General features: G+C 46.5%; 1 protein-coding gene across 1 annotated transcript in view; it reads left to right on the top strand.

Moving 5' to 3' along the window:
• The first annotated feature begins 382 nt into the window (after window positions 1-382).
• Window positions 383-18193, top strand: part of LOC147635053 (protein PLASTID MOVEMENT IMPAIRED 1-RELATED 1-like) — a 72964-nt gene continuing 55153 nt past the window's right edge. Inside the window, exons 1-2 of the mRNA XM_086804303.1 lie at window positions 383-803; window positions 941-4131. Of these exons, the coding sequence (XP_086660429.1) occupies window positions 1265-4131 (2867 nt within the window). The 5' untranslated portion in view covers window positions 383-803; window positions 941-1264. The remainder of the gene's footprint in view (window positions 804-940; window positions 4132-18193) is intronic.

Here is an 18193-nt window from a genome sequence, read left to right as displayed (position 1 = left end):
CAAGAGGGGAGGGAGAGGGGGAGAGAGGGGAGGGTTGAATTGCCAAGTGTACCGTGAGCTCTCCATACATCAAGAAAGGGCTCGATAAAAGCATTTTTAAAATTGATCAAAATAGGGATATGCTTATAAACTAACCGGTTGAATTGCCAAGTGTACCGTGAGCTCTCCAAGACATGGCTCGATAAAAGCATTTTTTTTAAACGGTTCAAAATAAGGACATGCTTATAAACTAACCGATTTTCTAGGCTAAATAGCATTTTTTTAAACGGGTCAAAATAAGGACATGCTTATAAACTAATCGATTTTCTAGGCTAAATTCTCATACTTTGCTATTTTGCGCGGATAATTTTAAGTAAAAACTAGTAAGTTTGAATCATTAGTTAATGCAACAAAAGAAAGGAGGTTTTGGTGCCTTGGGGCTCGTGCCTAGATAAACAACAGATAGGGATCGAGGGAAGAAAATGACAAAGAAGGGTAGTCCAATAGAAAGCTCGTTGACATCGGGGCTCTATGTCAGCCAACCATTTGAATACGGAAGGCCCAAGACAGGCATGTCCTTTGGATTCTGGTCAGGTGCCGCCAAATTTAGCAAGGCTAGCGGAGCCTAGCGCCTAGCTAGCCTGCACTTTTATCTCCTTCAGCCACCCATTTCCCTTACATTTTCTGCGATTTTCCTCATTTCTGCCAACTGAAAGCTAGGGGCATGTACAACCCCTGGAGTAAGCTGGAGGTTGATTTGATTGCAGAGATGTCGCCAGTGAAGACAATCTAGCTGATTTATGTACATGGAGCTGAAGACACAGGTCAGAGGCAATAAGCAACGCTTTTGTCTTGCTTAATTTTGTAAAAGCCTCAATTGGAAGTGGATGTTAAGCAGGAGTGTGCCAATAATTTGGTTTTTCTTACGTAATGCCTACAACCCAGACATTGGACCTTGCAGAGTTGCAAATCTGCTGAGAAAAACTGGCTTTTTGGAAGCAATGGAGCTGGGGTTCACATGGAAGTAGTGATCCATGGTGGGCTTATCAACCACAGATGCAGAACAGTAATGGGTGGGGATGTGCTTCTTCATGTGTAACCATAAGGTATAACTTGCATGGTGGTCAGTGAAAAAGGATGCCAAATCGCACTGGCCAACTGGCCGAATTCGATTCCACACAAAAATGTATGGCTCTTTGATCTACCACAGGATTAAGCATACCTAGAGATTGGCAAGGTCGAGAGAGAGAGAGAGAGAGAGAGAGAGAGAGAGAGAGAGAGAGAGATGTTAAGCACACCCCAAAGGGTGCCTCCCTCAAGGCGGGGCAGTACCCAGCAAGGTGGAGGACAGCTGTTAGATGAGCTTGAGGCATTGAGTCAGACGTTGTACCAGGCACAGGCACAGCAGAACGCCTTTCCTGATCAGCATGGCAATGCTCAGCCTCAAGGTCAAGAGATTGATTCCACTGCCCCACCTCCTAAGAAGCCCCTTTCTCGGATGGAGACTCTTCCTGCCCGCCGACGCTTCTCCTCCTATGAGCCCAGCAAGGACGCCTTTCCCATTCTCCTCCCTGGTTTGGCCTCCTCCCATGATCCCCCTGTTTCCTCAGGTCATCCATTCTCACGGCACTCCATGTCCACTGGTCAAATCTCTGCCACCTTTGATCAGAAACCTGCAGCCACAAACTCCCGTCCCCGTTTCACTTCCTCCACCCTTTCCTCCCAGCCTTTGCCCTCCTGGGGGGAGGAGAAGTCAGACATTCGTTCCCGTCTAGACCGGTGTGCCTCTCCTCAGCTGCAGCAAATCAAAAGCCCGGACACATTTGCCTCTGAAGAATTTGACTGGCCTGATGATCCTCCTGAACTTAGCTGCAAGATGGACTCTTCTTCTGGAGATAAGAAAAAAAGTTTCTGGAACTGGAAGCCCCTCCGTGCCCTATCTCACATTGGCAGGCAGCGATTTCATTGTGTATTTTCTGCATACATTCATGCAGTCAAGGGGCTGCCCCTGGCTATGAATGGCCTTCGTCTATGTGTGCATATGAGGAAGGAGGAGACTAAAGAAGGTGCAGTGCAGACCATGCCTAGCCGTGTGTTTCAAGGTGTTGCAGAGTTCGAAGAGACACTCTTCATGAAGTGCACTGTGTATGGCAGTAAGGGTCAGTCCAACACCATGAAGTTTATGTCCAAGGCCTTTATTGTATCTGTAGTGGCTCCAGATGTTGAAGAACTAGACCTTGGAAAGCACCAGCTTGATCTTAGCCGGCTGCTTCCTGAGAATATGGATGAGAAGAAGGGTGAGCTGGAGAAAGGGAACAGTTGGAACATCAGCTTGGACCTCTCAGGTAAGGCTAAAGGAGGAAAATTGGTTATCACCTTCAATTATGAGGTTCTTGACAAGGATTTGGCAAGATCTAAGTTCCAAGGTTCATCTCATCGTCGGTCATCAATGCAAACCTCTTACAGTCTTCCAAATTCAGCACACGGAACTCCAAGGACCAGGACGGCCAACACATATAGTAATCACTCTCCAAGTGTCTCAGAGCCAGGCAATGACTACGATGATGCAATGGAACATCTGAACTTGGATGAGCCTTCTATCTTAGAAGCCGCAGGAGATGTCAGAGGGCAGCAGCAAGCAGAGGTGCAACACTACCTAGTCATTGATTCACAGGCTGGGATGCGAACAGCTTCTTCTGAGGATGCATTCGATGCTGTTGACAACTCTGAACCCAGGTTGAGAACCTCATCTCAGACCAATGAGGACTTGGATCCTTCTACCCCAGGGCAATCTGCTGAAAATGATGATGTTGGAAGAAGAGATGTAGGAGATGCAGAACTGGAGGACGATGCTTCTGAAAACGAGCAGGACTTCATGGTTGTGGACCAAGGTATGGAGATTGATGAAGCAGTCAAAGGTTATAGAAACAAGGAAGAAGCAAGGGAGGAAGAACCTGAGGAGGATCACCCAGAAGTGACAGCAGAGGGTAAGAAGAGTTCGCAGCTAGAATCAGTGCAGGAAGGGAAAGGGGTGCATGATTGTGAGAAAGCTACCACAGATTCACAGGATGGTGAGAAGAAAGAGATTGTGACTTACCAGATGGTGATGAAAACTCTGGAGTCACTTTTGCAAGGAACCAGTGCCAAGGAACGGGCTCATCTGGAGATATTGGAGGGAATGCCAGAGATGGAAGAAAAGCTCGGGGAAAGTGATCATGCAGCTCATAAGCAAGAAAATGCTCGAGGCACAAGTAAAGATGTCAACACCACTGGTGCCAAAAGACATAAGAAGGGCACAGTGGAAGCAAGGCAGAAAGTGCTCGATGATAACCTAGATCAAGAAGTTGATCTTGTCGCAGGGGAGTTTCTATATATGCTAGAATCAGGGGACAATCATTTGGGTAGGAATTCCGACAATGAGCCTGAATCTCCACGTGCCCGGTTGTTGAAGCAGTTTGAACAAGAGGCTCTCTTGGAAGAAGGAGGTTTTGGTCTTGATTTAAGTCTTCCAAATGTTCCAGAGCTTTTGCTGGACAATGCTTCTGTTGATGCAGGTCCAGGAGCTGCACATATTCAGGCCTCCAGCTCCACTTACAAGAGATCAGGTGCTACTTCTGCAACGAACAAAATGTCTACTGCAAACAGTCACAAAGACAAGGAAACCACATCCATGATAGGAGCAGCAGAGTCGAAATCTTATAAAGCTGCTCAAAGCATGCAGAGCAAGACCAAGGGAATGAAAGAAAAAACCCTAGAAGATGCCGAGGCTGAAGCTTTGATGCAGGAATGGGGACTGAAAGAGAAGGCACTTCCAAAGAACACACCTAAGCAGCAGGAGCCTCAACCTCTTGGGAGGGGCTTAGGTGCTACTATTACTGTCAAAGATGGAGGCACTTTGAGATCCATGAATCCTGTGCATTTTCAGTCAGAAAAAGGCAGTGGAAAGCTAGTGATGCAAGTGTCTAAACCAATCGTCTTGCCTGCTGAAATGGGTTCAGGGACTGTCGATGTTCTACGTAACATGGCCTCTATGGGAATAGGGAACATGGCTCTTCAAACAATGACAGCCATGCCTTTGGAGGAGCTAATGGGCATGCCAGCGGAGCAGATTGCAATGGAAGGATTGGCTGCTGGAAAAGCCTCTAGGATTAGGTACACAGCTCTTGTGTTTGCTTATATTTAATGTTCTTGCTTCATGTTTTCAGTTTGTCTGGTTTCAGTAGTGCATAAAATAAGTTTTTGGTGTTAACACTTTTGCACACATAGAAAGTAAAGATGGCTGAATCGGTCTCCTGTGCGCTTGAGAAAAGCTTCAATGGGTTGAATGAGAACTTGCTGTAGATGGAAGTTTGATGCTGTTGGAGAGGAAGGGAAGGCTTCTTGCAATGCGTGCAGAGCTGGAGAATAGGTGAGGAAATGAGGAGGCAAGGGATGCTCTTCTCCTCCGACTGGCTGCCCTATGAGGAGAAGGCTCTCATACAAGGGGTGGGCGTGGGGGGAGGATAACCACATAGGTGGTCTATAGTGCCAACACCACTATTTGTGAGAGAGGGACTAGGTCGCCAGAGCCTCAGGAAGGCTTCACGACGCTTTTGCATACGGTCAGAACCACCATGAAGCTTCCCCCATTGGTAGTGGAGGTTATGAATGATATCGAGCCAGATGCTCGTGATGGACTCCGTAGCGGGGTAAGGAGCCTTCGATGGCTTTGTTGTGTCGAGCTCTCCCGATGTGCCATGCAGCAATGCTGCCACAAATCTCCCATCTCTGGCTCGAACCAGGAGTCCAGTGACCAGTAGATGGAGCTTGGACTAGCACTATCGAGATGCAAAGGTGAGAAACTTGAAGGGCTAGTCCCCCACCTTCCTCCTCGAAAGCCATTTCTGTCGACGTCTCTTGATGCCCTTGAGCAGATCTATAAGAGGTGCTAAAAGGTTGGAAACTTGTCCATATGCGAACTGTAAGCTTGCAGAGACCTACAAAAGAGTGGATCTCTTGAGAATTGTCTTGACCTTTTGAGGGTTGAGGCTAACCCCGTTTGCATTGATAACATATCCCAGATAATGAATTTCTTCTATCCCAAATTCGCTCTTTTTTGCATTGATGTAGAGCGCAACGCATTGTCTTGCAACGGTTGCAAGACCTTTTCAACATCGTGCTCGTGCTAGGCTGTAGTAGTAGAAAAGATAATTATATCATCTAAAAAGGTGAACACACACTTTCCTATGATCTCTACAGATATCCGAGACATCATCTTGTTAAACGTCGTCGTCGGTGCATTGGTGAGACCGAATGGTATCACTGCAAACTCGTAGTGGCCACGTTCAGTCTTGAAGGCTGTTTTTGGAATGTTAGCCATAAAGATCCGAACTTGAGGATAGCCACTATTGAGGTCTATCTTCAAAAAGAACTTTGCACTATTGAGTCGCTCAAGGATATACTCAATATTGGGCATTGGGAACTTGTTCTTCACAGTGAGCTTATTAAGAGCCTTGTAGTCCATGCATAATCGTGCGGACTAAATTTCTTCTGCATAAGATAGGTGCAGGAAAGGTCGAGGATCAGGGCCGGATAAATCCAGCTCGGAGTAACTGGGAAAGCTGTTGCTCTAGTTCATGTAGGAAAAATGGGGGAGAGACAACGCTGAAACTGAAACTGAAATGAGAGCAAACTAGAAGTGAAATAAGAACAAGATTGAAGGACAAAGAGTTACCTTGAGATGAGTGTAGACAAGACACAAGCTTTATTCTTTCATTGATGTGACGCCCACAATATATAGGTGAGAAGTACAAGATAGAGCAGACTCACTGACTTATGGGACAATTATAGAGGTGCCACATGGCAGACACACAAGACTCAAGACAAAAGTTTATACTAGACTAGGAAAAGAGTACACCTAGTGTGCACTTATTTCCAATACCCTCCTTAAGTGGACACTAGGAGGAAGACAGAAAGACAAGACTAGAAGACAGACATAAAGACCGATAGACCGAGAGACAAGACAGAAGACATGACAGACATGACAGACAAAGATCCTGAGACACCCCTCCTCAAGTGATATCCTCATATGGGTCCACAAGGGTAGGGACAAGAGTGGATCATAGACAGACAGAGAGAGGCAATCAGCCAGTAGAGTGGTCCCACAGAGAGAGAGACTATCAGATAGACATGAGAGAGTCTGACAGATAGAAGATAAATGGGGACATAGATAGAAAATGCCAAGAGAATGTGGGTAGCTAATCCACAAAAGAGAGGCATATAGACTGATAGACAGAGTGTCAGAGACATGTGACATTTAAGATCACACAAGATAGACACATAGACAGAGAGACTGACTGATTGTAGATAGACAGAGAGATGGAGGTTGATAGATAATCCCTCCTCAAGGGCAATCCTCCTGCTAGAGTGGGTAATGCAGGGGTGCCTCTTGGATAGGGACAAAGATAAGTCCATGTAGACAAATAGACATGACATTACCCCATGATCTACATCATTGGTGATCAATGGTGGTAGATAGCATGAAAGCATAGACAAATATGAGAGAGATGGGAAGGTCTTACCATATTTGGCAGTGTCTAATCCCATGAAAACTGAAAATTAAATTTTTATATTTTGAGTTTTTTCGAAAGTAGAAGACTGAAAATTACATCTAGATATCCTGATTTGATTACTCCAGCTTGAGCAGGTCTTCCCTCTTTCAAAACCATATCTTTGACAGTCTATCCAGAGGGGTAAACCATGAATGCTGAAAGTAATCATGAAGCATGAAGAACTTGCTAGTCGTGAAAGTAGTGGGCATTAGGGCCAGGCTGAGGATTGTTAAACGAAGAGCATCCATACCTCAAAATTTGCAGAACCAGGAGCAGCCTGATAAACTAAAGATGAAGGGGCTGTCCCATGTGAGAAAACAACAGCATAACATGATCCAATGAGGATTCAGAACCGTAGCAAAGTGTCAAGCTGATTCTGACCATAGGTGAGGTATATCCATGGAGTTGTGCAGCCATGAAGTGAGTGGACAAGTTGCTGGAATTGAGGCAACAAAAATCTGAATGTATGCGGGCTGCTTCATGAAGAAAGGGAGCAGCAAATGAAGGCGATGACAGGCTGACTGAAATCGCCCTGAGGATGCCATAAGATGAGGCCCAAAACTGACGGCAAGCTGGTGTAGAATGACGCGGAGCTGAAGCTTGAAAGCCACGAGCTAAAGATGAGCTGTCATGAGGAATTGCGCCACACTTTGAAGCTGAATATGAGCTGCCATGAACTGAAGATAGTTGTCGGGGTGAAGTAGAGTAACCACGAGCTAAGAAACGTTGAGGATGAGCTGAAGTAGAAGCAGAGAGCTGAGGCGAGTTGAAGGCGAGTTGAAGTGGGTTGAAGTGAACTGAAGCTTGAGGCAAGGATGAGGGGAGCCAGGATAAACTTGCTCTGATACCATGTAGGAAAAATTGGGGAGAGACAACGCTGAAACTGAAACTGAAATGATAGCAAACTAGAAGTGAAATAAGAACAAGATTGAAGGACAAAGAGTTACCTTGAGATGAGTGTAGACAAGACACAAGCTTTATTCTTTCATTGATGTGACGCACACAATATATAGGTGAGAAGTACAAGATAGAGTAGACTCACTGACTTATGGGACAATTATAGAGGTGCCACATGGCAGACACACAAGACTCAAGACAAAAGTTTATACTAGACTAGGAAAAGAGTACACCTAGTGTGCACTTATTTCCAACAGTTCACCCTCCAATGCCTTAGAAAGGCGATGTCACCATATGGCTGCCCAAGTGGTCTTCCTTAATAAAGCAATGAGAAAGAGTGTTTCTGCGTACTTAGTCTTTGTTTGTGATAAGGTTGAATATAATGATGTATGCGTAGATACTCTCACAAGTGAAAGGCTGAAATTTTTAAATGCATACAAGGATTGCTTTGCAGATGCATTACTAGGAGAGCTACCTCCTGAGAGACCCGAGGATCGTCGCATTGATTTGGTGCCGGGTAGCTCCCCACCGAATAGACTTGCATATAGGGTAAGCGGAACATAGCAAGAGGAGATTATGAAATAGGTGAGGGAGCTTTTGGACCGAGGTTTGGTTCCACCAAGCTCTTTGCCATATTGCTCACCGGTCTTGCTAGTGCAGAAGAAAGATGGTTCCTTTCGTATGTGTGTGGATTACCGGGCTTTAAATAAGAAGAAAGATGGTTCCTTTCGTATGTGTGTGGATTACCGGGCTTTAAATAAGCTTACTATCAAGAACCGGTTTCCAATCCTGCGCATAGATGATATCCTCGATAAACTTGATGGGTTTGCATGTTTCAGCCACATTGATCTTAAGAGTGGGTATCACTAGGTGCGCGTGGCACCATAGGATATACACAAAACGGCATTCAGGATGTCATCTGGACTATATGAGTTTTTGGTTATGCTGTTTGGTCTTATGAATGGCCCGACCACGTTCGATAGAATGATGTATCGCATTTTCCGTGAGCATTGGAAATTCACAGGTGTGTTTTTTGATGATATCTTGATATTTTCCAAGAATGAGCAAGAGCACCACCAACATTTGGCCGTTGTTTTTGAAGAGCTTTGTAACCACAAGCTCTTTATTAATGTGAAAAAGAGTGAATTTTTCCTTTTCGAGATTCACTATTTGGGATATATTGTATCAAAGAATGGTGTCAGGATGGATCCTGCAAAGATTGAATCCATTGGGAATTGGCCTAAGCTATCTTCCGTACATGAAGTACGAAGCTTTTTGGGTTTATGCTCATATTATAGGCGCTTTATTAGACACTTTGCATGGATTTCTTTGCCATTGCATGAGCTCACTAAGAAGAAGGCAGTCTTTAAATGGACAGTTGATGAGAAAGAGGCTTTCGTTTGTCTCAAAGATGCTATTATGAGTGGGTCCATGCTAGTTATTCCTGACTTGCAAAAACCTTTCTATGTGGAGTGTCATGCATCTGGTGTTAGAAGTCATCTCCTGTCTTAATCAGACACCAGGGCCTCTGTTGTGGGTGTGCCCGCCCTGTATAGGTGTTTTATCATTTTTCCTCACTCCCCGTATTTTTTCCCCACTTTTCCCCATTTTTCCATGGTGTGGATGGATGCCACATGTTGGCAGGAGCCCATGGTGCTGGCCGACTGCACCTCATGTGCTCCTGGTGGCTGGCCGACTGCCTATGATGCAGTCGTGGAGGCTTTTATGCTGGCTGACCTGTTCTTATACAGTCGTGGAGATATTCTGCTGGCCAACTGCTTTATGCAGTCGTAGAGAGCCATCAAGCGTTGGCCGATTGCATCCATGGGGCATATAAATAGGCCCCATGCTCCTCACCATTTATTCATTCAGTTTTGTACGGGATCTTGTGTATGGAGAAGAGTTTACACGCCTATCTCTCAGTGTCTCTTGTGCTGTCTATTTTCTGCACTCTACTTGCTCTTGTGGACCCAAGTTTGGTTATCATTTCCGCTGCAGATTTTGACATGGTATCAGAGCCCTAGGCTCTTGATAGATCTTGGGAGTTTTCTGAGCAAGAGGGGGACAGTTAAGTAGCTGATTGGTGGACTGTTTTGGACCGTTCGGGAAGAGAAATTGCAAGAGTAAGGCGGGCTAAGGTGCTGGACAGCCACTTGTAGGTTTAAAGTTTTTTTTTTCCCACCCACCCACCCTTTTTCAGTTTAATCCCCGCGATGGCAGATTTATGAGAAGCACGTGAAGATCCCGACTCTCCCCACGTTCCCTGTGGACCGTCAGTTGGACGGGAACAATTACGGCATCTGGAAGGTTGTGATGGAGTCTGTGCTGCTGGAGTCATATGACCTTGCTGATTTCATCGTCATCGGGGTTCCACGGCCGGAAGCAGAGGAAGGGGAGTTACTGTCGATGAAGAAGGACCGAGAGGCACAGGCACACATGTGGGATCGTGTCAACGCTAGGGTCCGGTCATTTATTTTCCTCAATTGCACACCACAAGTAATCAATCACATAAAGCACATGACGCTGGCCAGAAGCATATGGCATCACTTGGCTTCTCTTTATAACAGGGTATCACCCATGAAAAGGATCTCCTTGGAAGTGCAGATGCGGGTTATGAACCCTGCAAAGTCCTCGACGATGCGGGAACACATTAACAAGCTGCAGGCCCTTCAGCAGGAAGTCCTCCAGGCTGGGAAGGAGATATCATCTGAAGACATGGCCATCACTTTGCTGTCCCACTTGCCTGCTCAGTATTCTACTTTCTACTCGTCGTCGATTATGAGTGGCAGGCTCAGCACCATTACCTGGGAGGAGCTTGTGCCAATGGTCTTGGACCAGGAGGAACGTTTCACGAACCCTCCTCACAGCGGCGGTTCGGAGGCCTTAACTGGGCAATGGTCGAAAGGCCGGGATAACAACAAGGGCAAAGGGAAGGCTTCACCGGAGAAGTCTTCTGAGAAGAAGCCTGACTCAGAACTAGAGAAGCTGAAGGCCGAAAGATCCTGCAATGATTGTGGCGAGAAAGGCCACTATTGGAGGAAGTGTCCTAAGCGGACTGGGAAGAGTGCTGATTCCTCAGCCTCAGCTGCAAAGACTCCTGCATTTGTGCACTTAGAGATGATGGACTCCGACGCTTCATCGTCTTCGAGCGAGGAGACAGTTGGCTTCACCGCGAAGGATACCCGGGAATGGATTCTTGACAGTGGTGCTTCTAGGCATATGACTCCGTCCCGTGACTTCTTTTTGGATCTGAAACAGCACTCAGGTCGCATCTTTATTAGCGACAACTCCACTATTCCGATACATAGTGAGGGCCGAATGGAGATTATTCCCGACGGAAAGGGGAGCAAGCATGCTTCCCGTGTTCTTTATGTCCCTGCTCTGGGTTTTCATCTTCTGTCAGTGCATGAAGTATGCAAGACTGGCTTTCGGGTGGAATTTGAGGAGCATTCAGTTGCTCTACGGGACTGTGAGACTGGCCAGGTTGTTTGGGAAGGCGGTGTGGAGAATGGTATCTACAAGCTCTCTGCACTCTCCTTGTTGACACGTTCTCAGGTCGGAGATTTGTGGCACTTTCGTTTTGGCCACTTAAATGTGGATGCATTGCGGCGAGCTTTCCGAGACCAGATGGTGGTTGGCTTGCCAGATGTTGGCAGTAGGCAAGGGCGTTGCAGTTCTTGCATACGTGGTAAGCAGCACATGGAATCCTTTCCGAAGCAGGCTTCCAGGCGGGCTTCGAAACCATTGGATTTGATTCACACTGACTTGTGTGAACCTCAGCAGACACCATCTTTGGGAGGATCTCTCTACTTTATGCTGCTTGTTGATGATTGTACCAGATTCACGTGGGTCTACTTTCTTTCCCAAAAGGACCTAGCTTTTGCACGGTTCAAGGATTGGCACGTGATGGTGGAGAAAGAGTTTGGATTTTAGGTAAAAACACTTAGGGCTGACAAGGAGGTGAATTCTCCTCGACTGTATTTCTCAGATTTTGTGCAGATCATGGCATCAAAAGGGAACTGGCCAATACAGGATCGTCTTCGGAGAATGGAGTTGTAGAACGCAAGAACAGGACTGTGGTGGAGATGGCGAGGACCATGCTGGAGCATCGTGATCTTCCTCGTCCACTTTGGGGAGAGGCTGTGGCACTGGCTGTCCATACCCTCAACCGATCTCCGACGACTTCAGTACCCCATATGACTCCATTTGAGGCATACTTTGGCAGGAAACCTGATGTCTCGCACTTCCGTGTTTTTGGGAGTGATGCGTATGTACATATTCCGAAGAAGTAGAGGGGGAAGCTTGACTCCAAGTCCCGCAAGCTTGTATTTGTGGGGTATAATTCTCTTTCCAAGGGATACAGATTGTATGATCCAGACAGGAACGAGGTTGTTGTCAGTCGGGATGTGGTCTTTGACGAGCATGTTCCAGTATCCACTGTCGAGGAGTAGCCACTTCTTGAAGATCCAGAGGAGTCTGATGATGATTCCCAGACCATTATTCCAGTTGATCAACCTCAGTCAGTACAGGAGGTTGAGCCCGCAGCTAGAGTAGAGCCCCCGCAATCACAGGAGGCTCCACGATCTGTTCGAGTACCTAGGTGGTTGTTAGACACCCTTCGGGAGTCCGGTGTCACGGAGTTGCCCTCCGAGTGGACCACAGAGGACAGCCCTCGAAGATCACACAGAGTCCGAGACAAAAGCAATACAGCGTAGCTTCTTTAGGTAAACTATGCTCTGATGTCTCGCATTATGCGGGACAAGGAGCCCACTTCCGTCAAGGAAGCCCTCTCACAGGATACTTGGAGGAAAGCCATGGAGGTGGAACTTGATGCCATCGAGAAGAACAACACATAGGAGTTGGTACCGAGGCCGTCGAAAACGGTCAGTCATTGGTGTCAAATGGGTCTTTAAGACCAAATATGCGTTTGATGGGTCGGTGGACAAACACAAAGCCAGACTTGTGGCTAAAGGTTATGCTCAGCGGCCAGGCATCGACTACGAGGATACCTTTGCACCGACAGCACGGATGTCCACGATTCGGACCGTTCTTGCCCTTGCTTCTTCTCGGAGGTGGCCCGTGTATCAAATGGATGTAAAATCTGCGTTCCTTAATGGTGACCTGCAGGAGGAGGTGTATGTTGAGCAGCCTCCAGGCTTTATTGTTCCAGGATCAAAAATCAGAAGGGATGGTTTACAGGTTACGTAAGGCCTTGTATGGTCTTAAGCAGGCTCCCAGGGCTTGGAATTAGAAGATTGATTCCTTCTTTATTCGGACTGGATTTTAGAGATCGGTTGTAGATCCTAACCTGTATCTCTTTCGGGAACGCGGCATGGTCACGATTATCATCCTTTATGTGGATGATCTCATTCTCACCGGCGGTCATGTGGAGCACATTGGTGTGACGAAGGCTGCCTTGTCAAAGGAGTTTGAGATGACCGACTTAGGCTTACTCCACTTCTTTTTGGGATTGGAGATCTGTCAGACCCAGAGGGGGTTTTTCGTCTCTCAGCAGCGGTATGTTCATGAGTTGCTTGAGGCCTTTGGGATGGAGAAATGCAAGCCTATTACTTCGCCGATGGACCCAAACACAAAGTTAACCGTTACTAATCCTTGTGAGCCAGTTGATGCCTTGCAGTACCGGAAGTTGGTTGGTTCATTGATCTAGTTGCTGAACACCAGATTGGACTTGAGCTTCTCCGTGGGGCTGTTGAGCTCTTTTATGCAGACGCCATTGAAGTCTCATTGGGATGCAGGATTGCGGATCTTGCGGTATTTGCAGAGTACGAAGGATCTAGGACTCTTTTACATAGGAGGGGATGGAGTCAGACTCCAAGGTTGGAGTGACTTAGATTGGGGAGGAGATCCAGACACGAGGAGATCTACTTCAGGATACAGTTTTACCCTCGGCTCAGGAGCAGTTTCTTGGAGCAGCAAGAGGCAGCCAACTATTGCCCTCTCTTCGACAGAGGCAGAGTACCGGGCTGCTTGTGGTGCTGCTTGTGAGGTTGTGTGGCTGTGGAGGTTGCTAGGCGAGATTGGGTTTCCACAGAAGGAGCCCACAATCATCCAGTGCGATAACCAGAGTTGTATAGCTATTGCTTAGGACCCGGTCTTCCATGCCCGGACCAAGCACATAGAGATACAGTATCACTTTGTACGTGAGAAGATCTTGGCTGGTGACATCTTGCTACTTTATTGTTCGACGGAGGACAATGCGGCGGACCTCTTCACGAAGTCTCTACCTCAGGCTACGCTCAGGCGGCACTCCAGCTCCCTTGGGTTGATTGCACAGCCATTAGCTGAGAGGGGGTGTTAGAAGTCATCTCCTGTCTTAATCAGACACCAGGGCCTCTGTTGTGGTGTGCCCGCCCTGTATAGGTGTTTTTATCATTTTTCCTCACTCCCCGTATTTTTTTCCCATTTTTCCCATTTTTTCCCATTTTTCCATGGTGTGGATGGATGCCACATGTTGGCAGGAGCCCATGGTGCTGGCCGACTGCACCTCATGTGCTCCTGGTGGCTGGCCAACTGCCTATGTAGTCGTGGAGGCTTTTATGCTGGCCGACCTGTTACTGCATATTTTGACATCTGGAACTTGCATTGGGGCCATCCTAAATCAAGGAGGACATGTGTAACGCGCAGAAGCTCTGGGTAGTCTTCTTTCAGCCCTAAACACTCTTGAAGCCCTTCTGATGCAAAAACGCACCTTGATGCAAAAACGCAGGTAGAGAGAGAGTAGAGAGAGAGAGTGAGAAGTGCTGGAATTTCAGTATATACTATGTACAAAAAAGGTACAGATCTTTGCAGCCATGGGCTGCCTTCATAAAAAGGTTCCTAACCCTAAATTCTGTCCCCTATGGGACCTCTAGGTGACCCACACCCCTAGTGGGTGGAATGAATAAAACCTTGAGCATGTGGACCTTTTTATATGAGTCTTTGGACACTTTATGCTGGCCGACTGCTGGTCGGCCAGTCCCATGTCCATACAATTGTTTTAATTGCTCTGCCGACTGGTCCCTTTTGGTGCTGCCCGACTGCTGGTCATTGTCTTTGATGCGCCTGCTGCCCACCATTCCTGCTGACGTCAGCCGACAGCCAACCTCCTCTTTTCCTTACAGCCGACAGTCCTTTGGTCATGCTGATGTCAGCCTCCATTCAGCCGACAGCCTTCTGATCCATGCTATGCTCCAAATCTTGCTTCATGTCCAACTTCTACTGGTTCATAGTCTTTGTCTGCTTGCCTCTTCTGGATCTAGCCTTGGAAATGTCCATGGCATCTGTGATGCACATGACATCCCCCTCTGCTAAACTTGATGACGGGAATCCAACCTGCTCTTGGATGACTGTCATCATCCCAATCCTGTCCCGAAGTCCCTCTGTCATCATCCATCCCTGGCAAACCTTTTTTCTCTGAAAATCCGTTGTGTTCTCCAAACCACTCTGTCTCTGATGAAGATCTATGCATCTGGTCTTCCTCTAGTCCACAATCCATTCCTGCCCTGACTCTGAACACCGTCTTGGTCTTCGTTCCTGGAACTGAGTCTGGCACTCTCACATCACCCCTTGGAGGATCAACCTCCCTTGGGACCGTTCCCTTAGAACCCATTTGGCTCACGGAACTGCCATCCCTATCTGGCACTGTGGAACACCACCAACAAACCTCCTGGGAGTTCTTCCCGATCTGTGCTCCTCGCCTTGGGCTTTGAATCCGTGTACTTTCCTGTACCTTGGACCTGTACACCATCATCTGGGACTGAATCAGTGTTTAGCTTTGCTGAGCCTGATGCTCTGATACCAATGTAACGCGCAGAAGCTCTGGGTAGTCTTCTTTCAGCCCTAAACACTCTTGAAGCCCTTCTGATGCAAAAACGCACCTTGATGCAAAAACGCAGGTAGAGAGAGAGTAGAGAGAGAGAGTGAGAAGTGCTGGAATTTCAGTATATACTATGTACAAAAAAGGTACAGATCTTTGCAGCCATGGGCTGCCTTCATAAAAAGGTTCCTAACCCTAAATTCTGTCCCCTATGGGACCTCTAGGTGACCCACACCCCTAGTGGGTGGAATGAATAAAACCTTGAGCATGTGGACCTTTTTATATGAGTCTTTGGACACTTTATGCTGGCCGACTGCTGGTCGGCCAGTCCCATGTCCATACAATTGTTTTAATTGCTCTGCTGATCGACTGGTCCCTTTTGGTGCTGCCCGACTGCTGGTCATTGTCTTTGATGCGCCTGCTGCCCACCATTCCTGCTGACGTCAGCCGACAGCCAACCTCCTCTTTTCCTTACAGCCGACAGTCCTTTGGTCATGCTGATGTCAGCCTCCATTCAGCCGACAGCCTTCTGATCCATGCTATGCTCCAAATCTTGCTTCATGTCCAACTTCTACTGGTTCATAGTCTTTGTCTGCTTGCCTCTTCTGGATCTAGCCTTGGAAATGTCCATGGCATCTGTGATGCACATGACAACATGCCATAGCTTATGAAATCTGTCGTTTGCATGATGCATAACTTTCTTTGGGCATTTATGAGGAGTTGTTGGTTGTGATTCATGCCTTGACTATTTGGAAACACTACCTTCTTGGGGCTGATTTTATGGTCAAGAGAGGTCATCAAAGCCTAAGATACTTCTTGACACAAACAAAGCTTTTGGAAAAGCATATAAGGATGGCAAACTTCTTATCTATGTTTCATTTTCAGATTATGCACACTCCAAGAAAGAAAAATGTGGTGGCAGATGCATTGTCTAGAAAGCCATATGTGGCTGCAATGTCAATTGCCTCACATGGGGACTTGTTTGCCATGTGTGAATTGTACCTTAGAGATGTTTATTATGGGCCTATATGGACTGATTTAGTGGCTAGACATACACATGCCTCTTATGTGATCAAAGAGGGGTATCTCATGAAGGATAACTGCCTATGTGTTGTGTCAAACATGAGGCAAAAAGTCATTGATGAGTGCCATGCTCCTCTGTATGCAGGTCATAGAGGTATAATGCCTACTACGCGCATGATTGAGTGTTATTTCTTTTGGCCAAGAATGCGCAAAGATATAGAGGCATATGTATGTGCATGTATCACTTGCCAGAAAGTTAAGTTTGACAGGCAAAAGGCTCTTGGTTTTTTTTAGCCTTTGCCTATTCCTTTGTAGTCATGGGAAAGTATTGCAATGGATTTTATCATGGATTTGCCTCGTACGCAGCAAGGCAATGATGCTATTTGGACCATTGTTGACAGATTTAGCAAGCAAGCACACTTCTTGCTGGTCAGGAAAACCATTAAGCCTGAGCATATGGTCAAGATATTTGTGGCACAAGTGTTCAAACACCATGGTATGCTTAAATCCATTGTGGGGGAGAGAGATCATGACTACAAGCCTCTTTTGGAGAGCTCTGTTTGACAATATGGGCACTAAGCTGGACTTTTCGTCAACTTTTCACCCCCAAACAGATGGGCAAAGTGAGGCTGCAAATTTAGCTAGGTTGAATCTTCTCAAATGCTATGTTGTAGACCAAAAACAGCTTGGGAAAAGTACGTACCATTGGTAGAGTTTGCATACAACAACACAGTGCATGCCTCCACGGGAAAGGCCCTGTATGAAATTGTTTATGGCAAAGTGATATTACCGCCCATCCTACGCACTAAGGATGAGATCTTTGCAGCTGATGAGTATGTTAGAGATATTGATGTTGTCTTTACACAAGTGCGGACAGCCATTGCTCATTCACAAGATAAACATAAGAAGGCTGTTGACAAGCATAGAAGAGAGGCAAACATCAAAGAAAATGATTGGGTATTGTTGAAATTTGAGAAAGCAAGACTTTGTAAGAGGCCAAGAAAGGAGGGAGCATACTCTAAGGTCTCTACTAGGTATTACGGATCTTTTAGGTTGAGCAAGTAGATCAATGAGGTTGCTTTCCGGCTTGCATTGCTTGGTCATTGGAAGATTAACAATGCCTTTCATGTGAGTCTACTGCGCAAGTATGTTGGGCCAGACCCAGAAGAGCTTGTCTCACAGAAGAGCGCCTGAGATTGATGAGCTAGAGGAAGTTCTTCAACTTGAATAGATTGTGTTTCACAAGGATAGAAAGCTACTTGCTAGTAAACTTTCCAAGAGATACCTTGTGAAGTTCAAGAACTATTTGCCTATCGACGCAAAATGGGTTGTTGAAGACTACTTCAAAGATTACCCACAACTTCTTCAGGCATATTTGGAGGCTTTTCAGTTGAGGTCAACTGTTTAGAAGTTGGGGGGAATGTCACCATTTGGCCGCCCAAGTGGTCTTCCTCTCTTTTCATGCAAGGCAATACAGAACTCCTTGGGCGGTTTTGTCCCGTGGACCAACTCAATGCGATGATCCTCAACACGACTGGGTGGGAGTTGCGGCGGGAGATCATCCTTTATCATGAGGTCTTGAAACTGTGCTAGAAGACTATCCAACTTTTGCTTCAAGGCGGTTGTTGACTGAACATCAGACTACTGGCTACGGACATAAATCAAAGCGCACTCGGCTCCTTTTTTGATAGCTCGTTGGCCTTGGATGCGTGAGATGAGTGGAATACTTGGAATGCTTCTATCGCTGCGAATCATGACAGGCTCAGGAACACCATCAACAATAGGATTAAAGCATGTATTGGTGGTACCAAAAAGGAGTGTCTTGGACACTCCTCTTCACGTAGTGAATTTGGGGGGAAACAATGGAAATAAAGAAAAGAAAAAATTG

The sequence above is a fragment of the Cibotium barometz genome, chromosome 10, assembly GCF_041138505.1.
Source record: "Cibotium barometz isolate CiBa-2024 chromosome 10, ASM4113850v1, whole genome shotgun sequence".
Classification (NCBI taxonomy): Eukaryota; Viridiplantae; Streptophyta; class Polypodiopsida; order Cyatheales; family Cibotiaceae; genus Cibotium; species Cibotium barometz.
The sequence above is the reverse complement of the archived record's forward strand: the minus strand, read 5'-3'. Positions and strand labels throughout refer to the sequence as shown.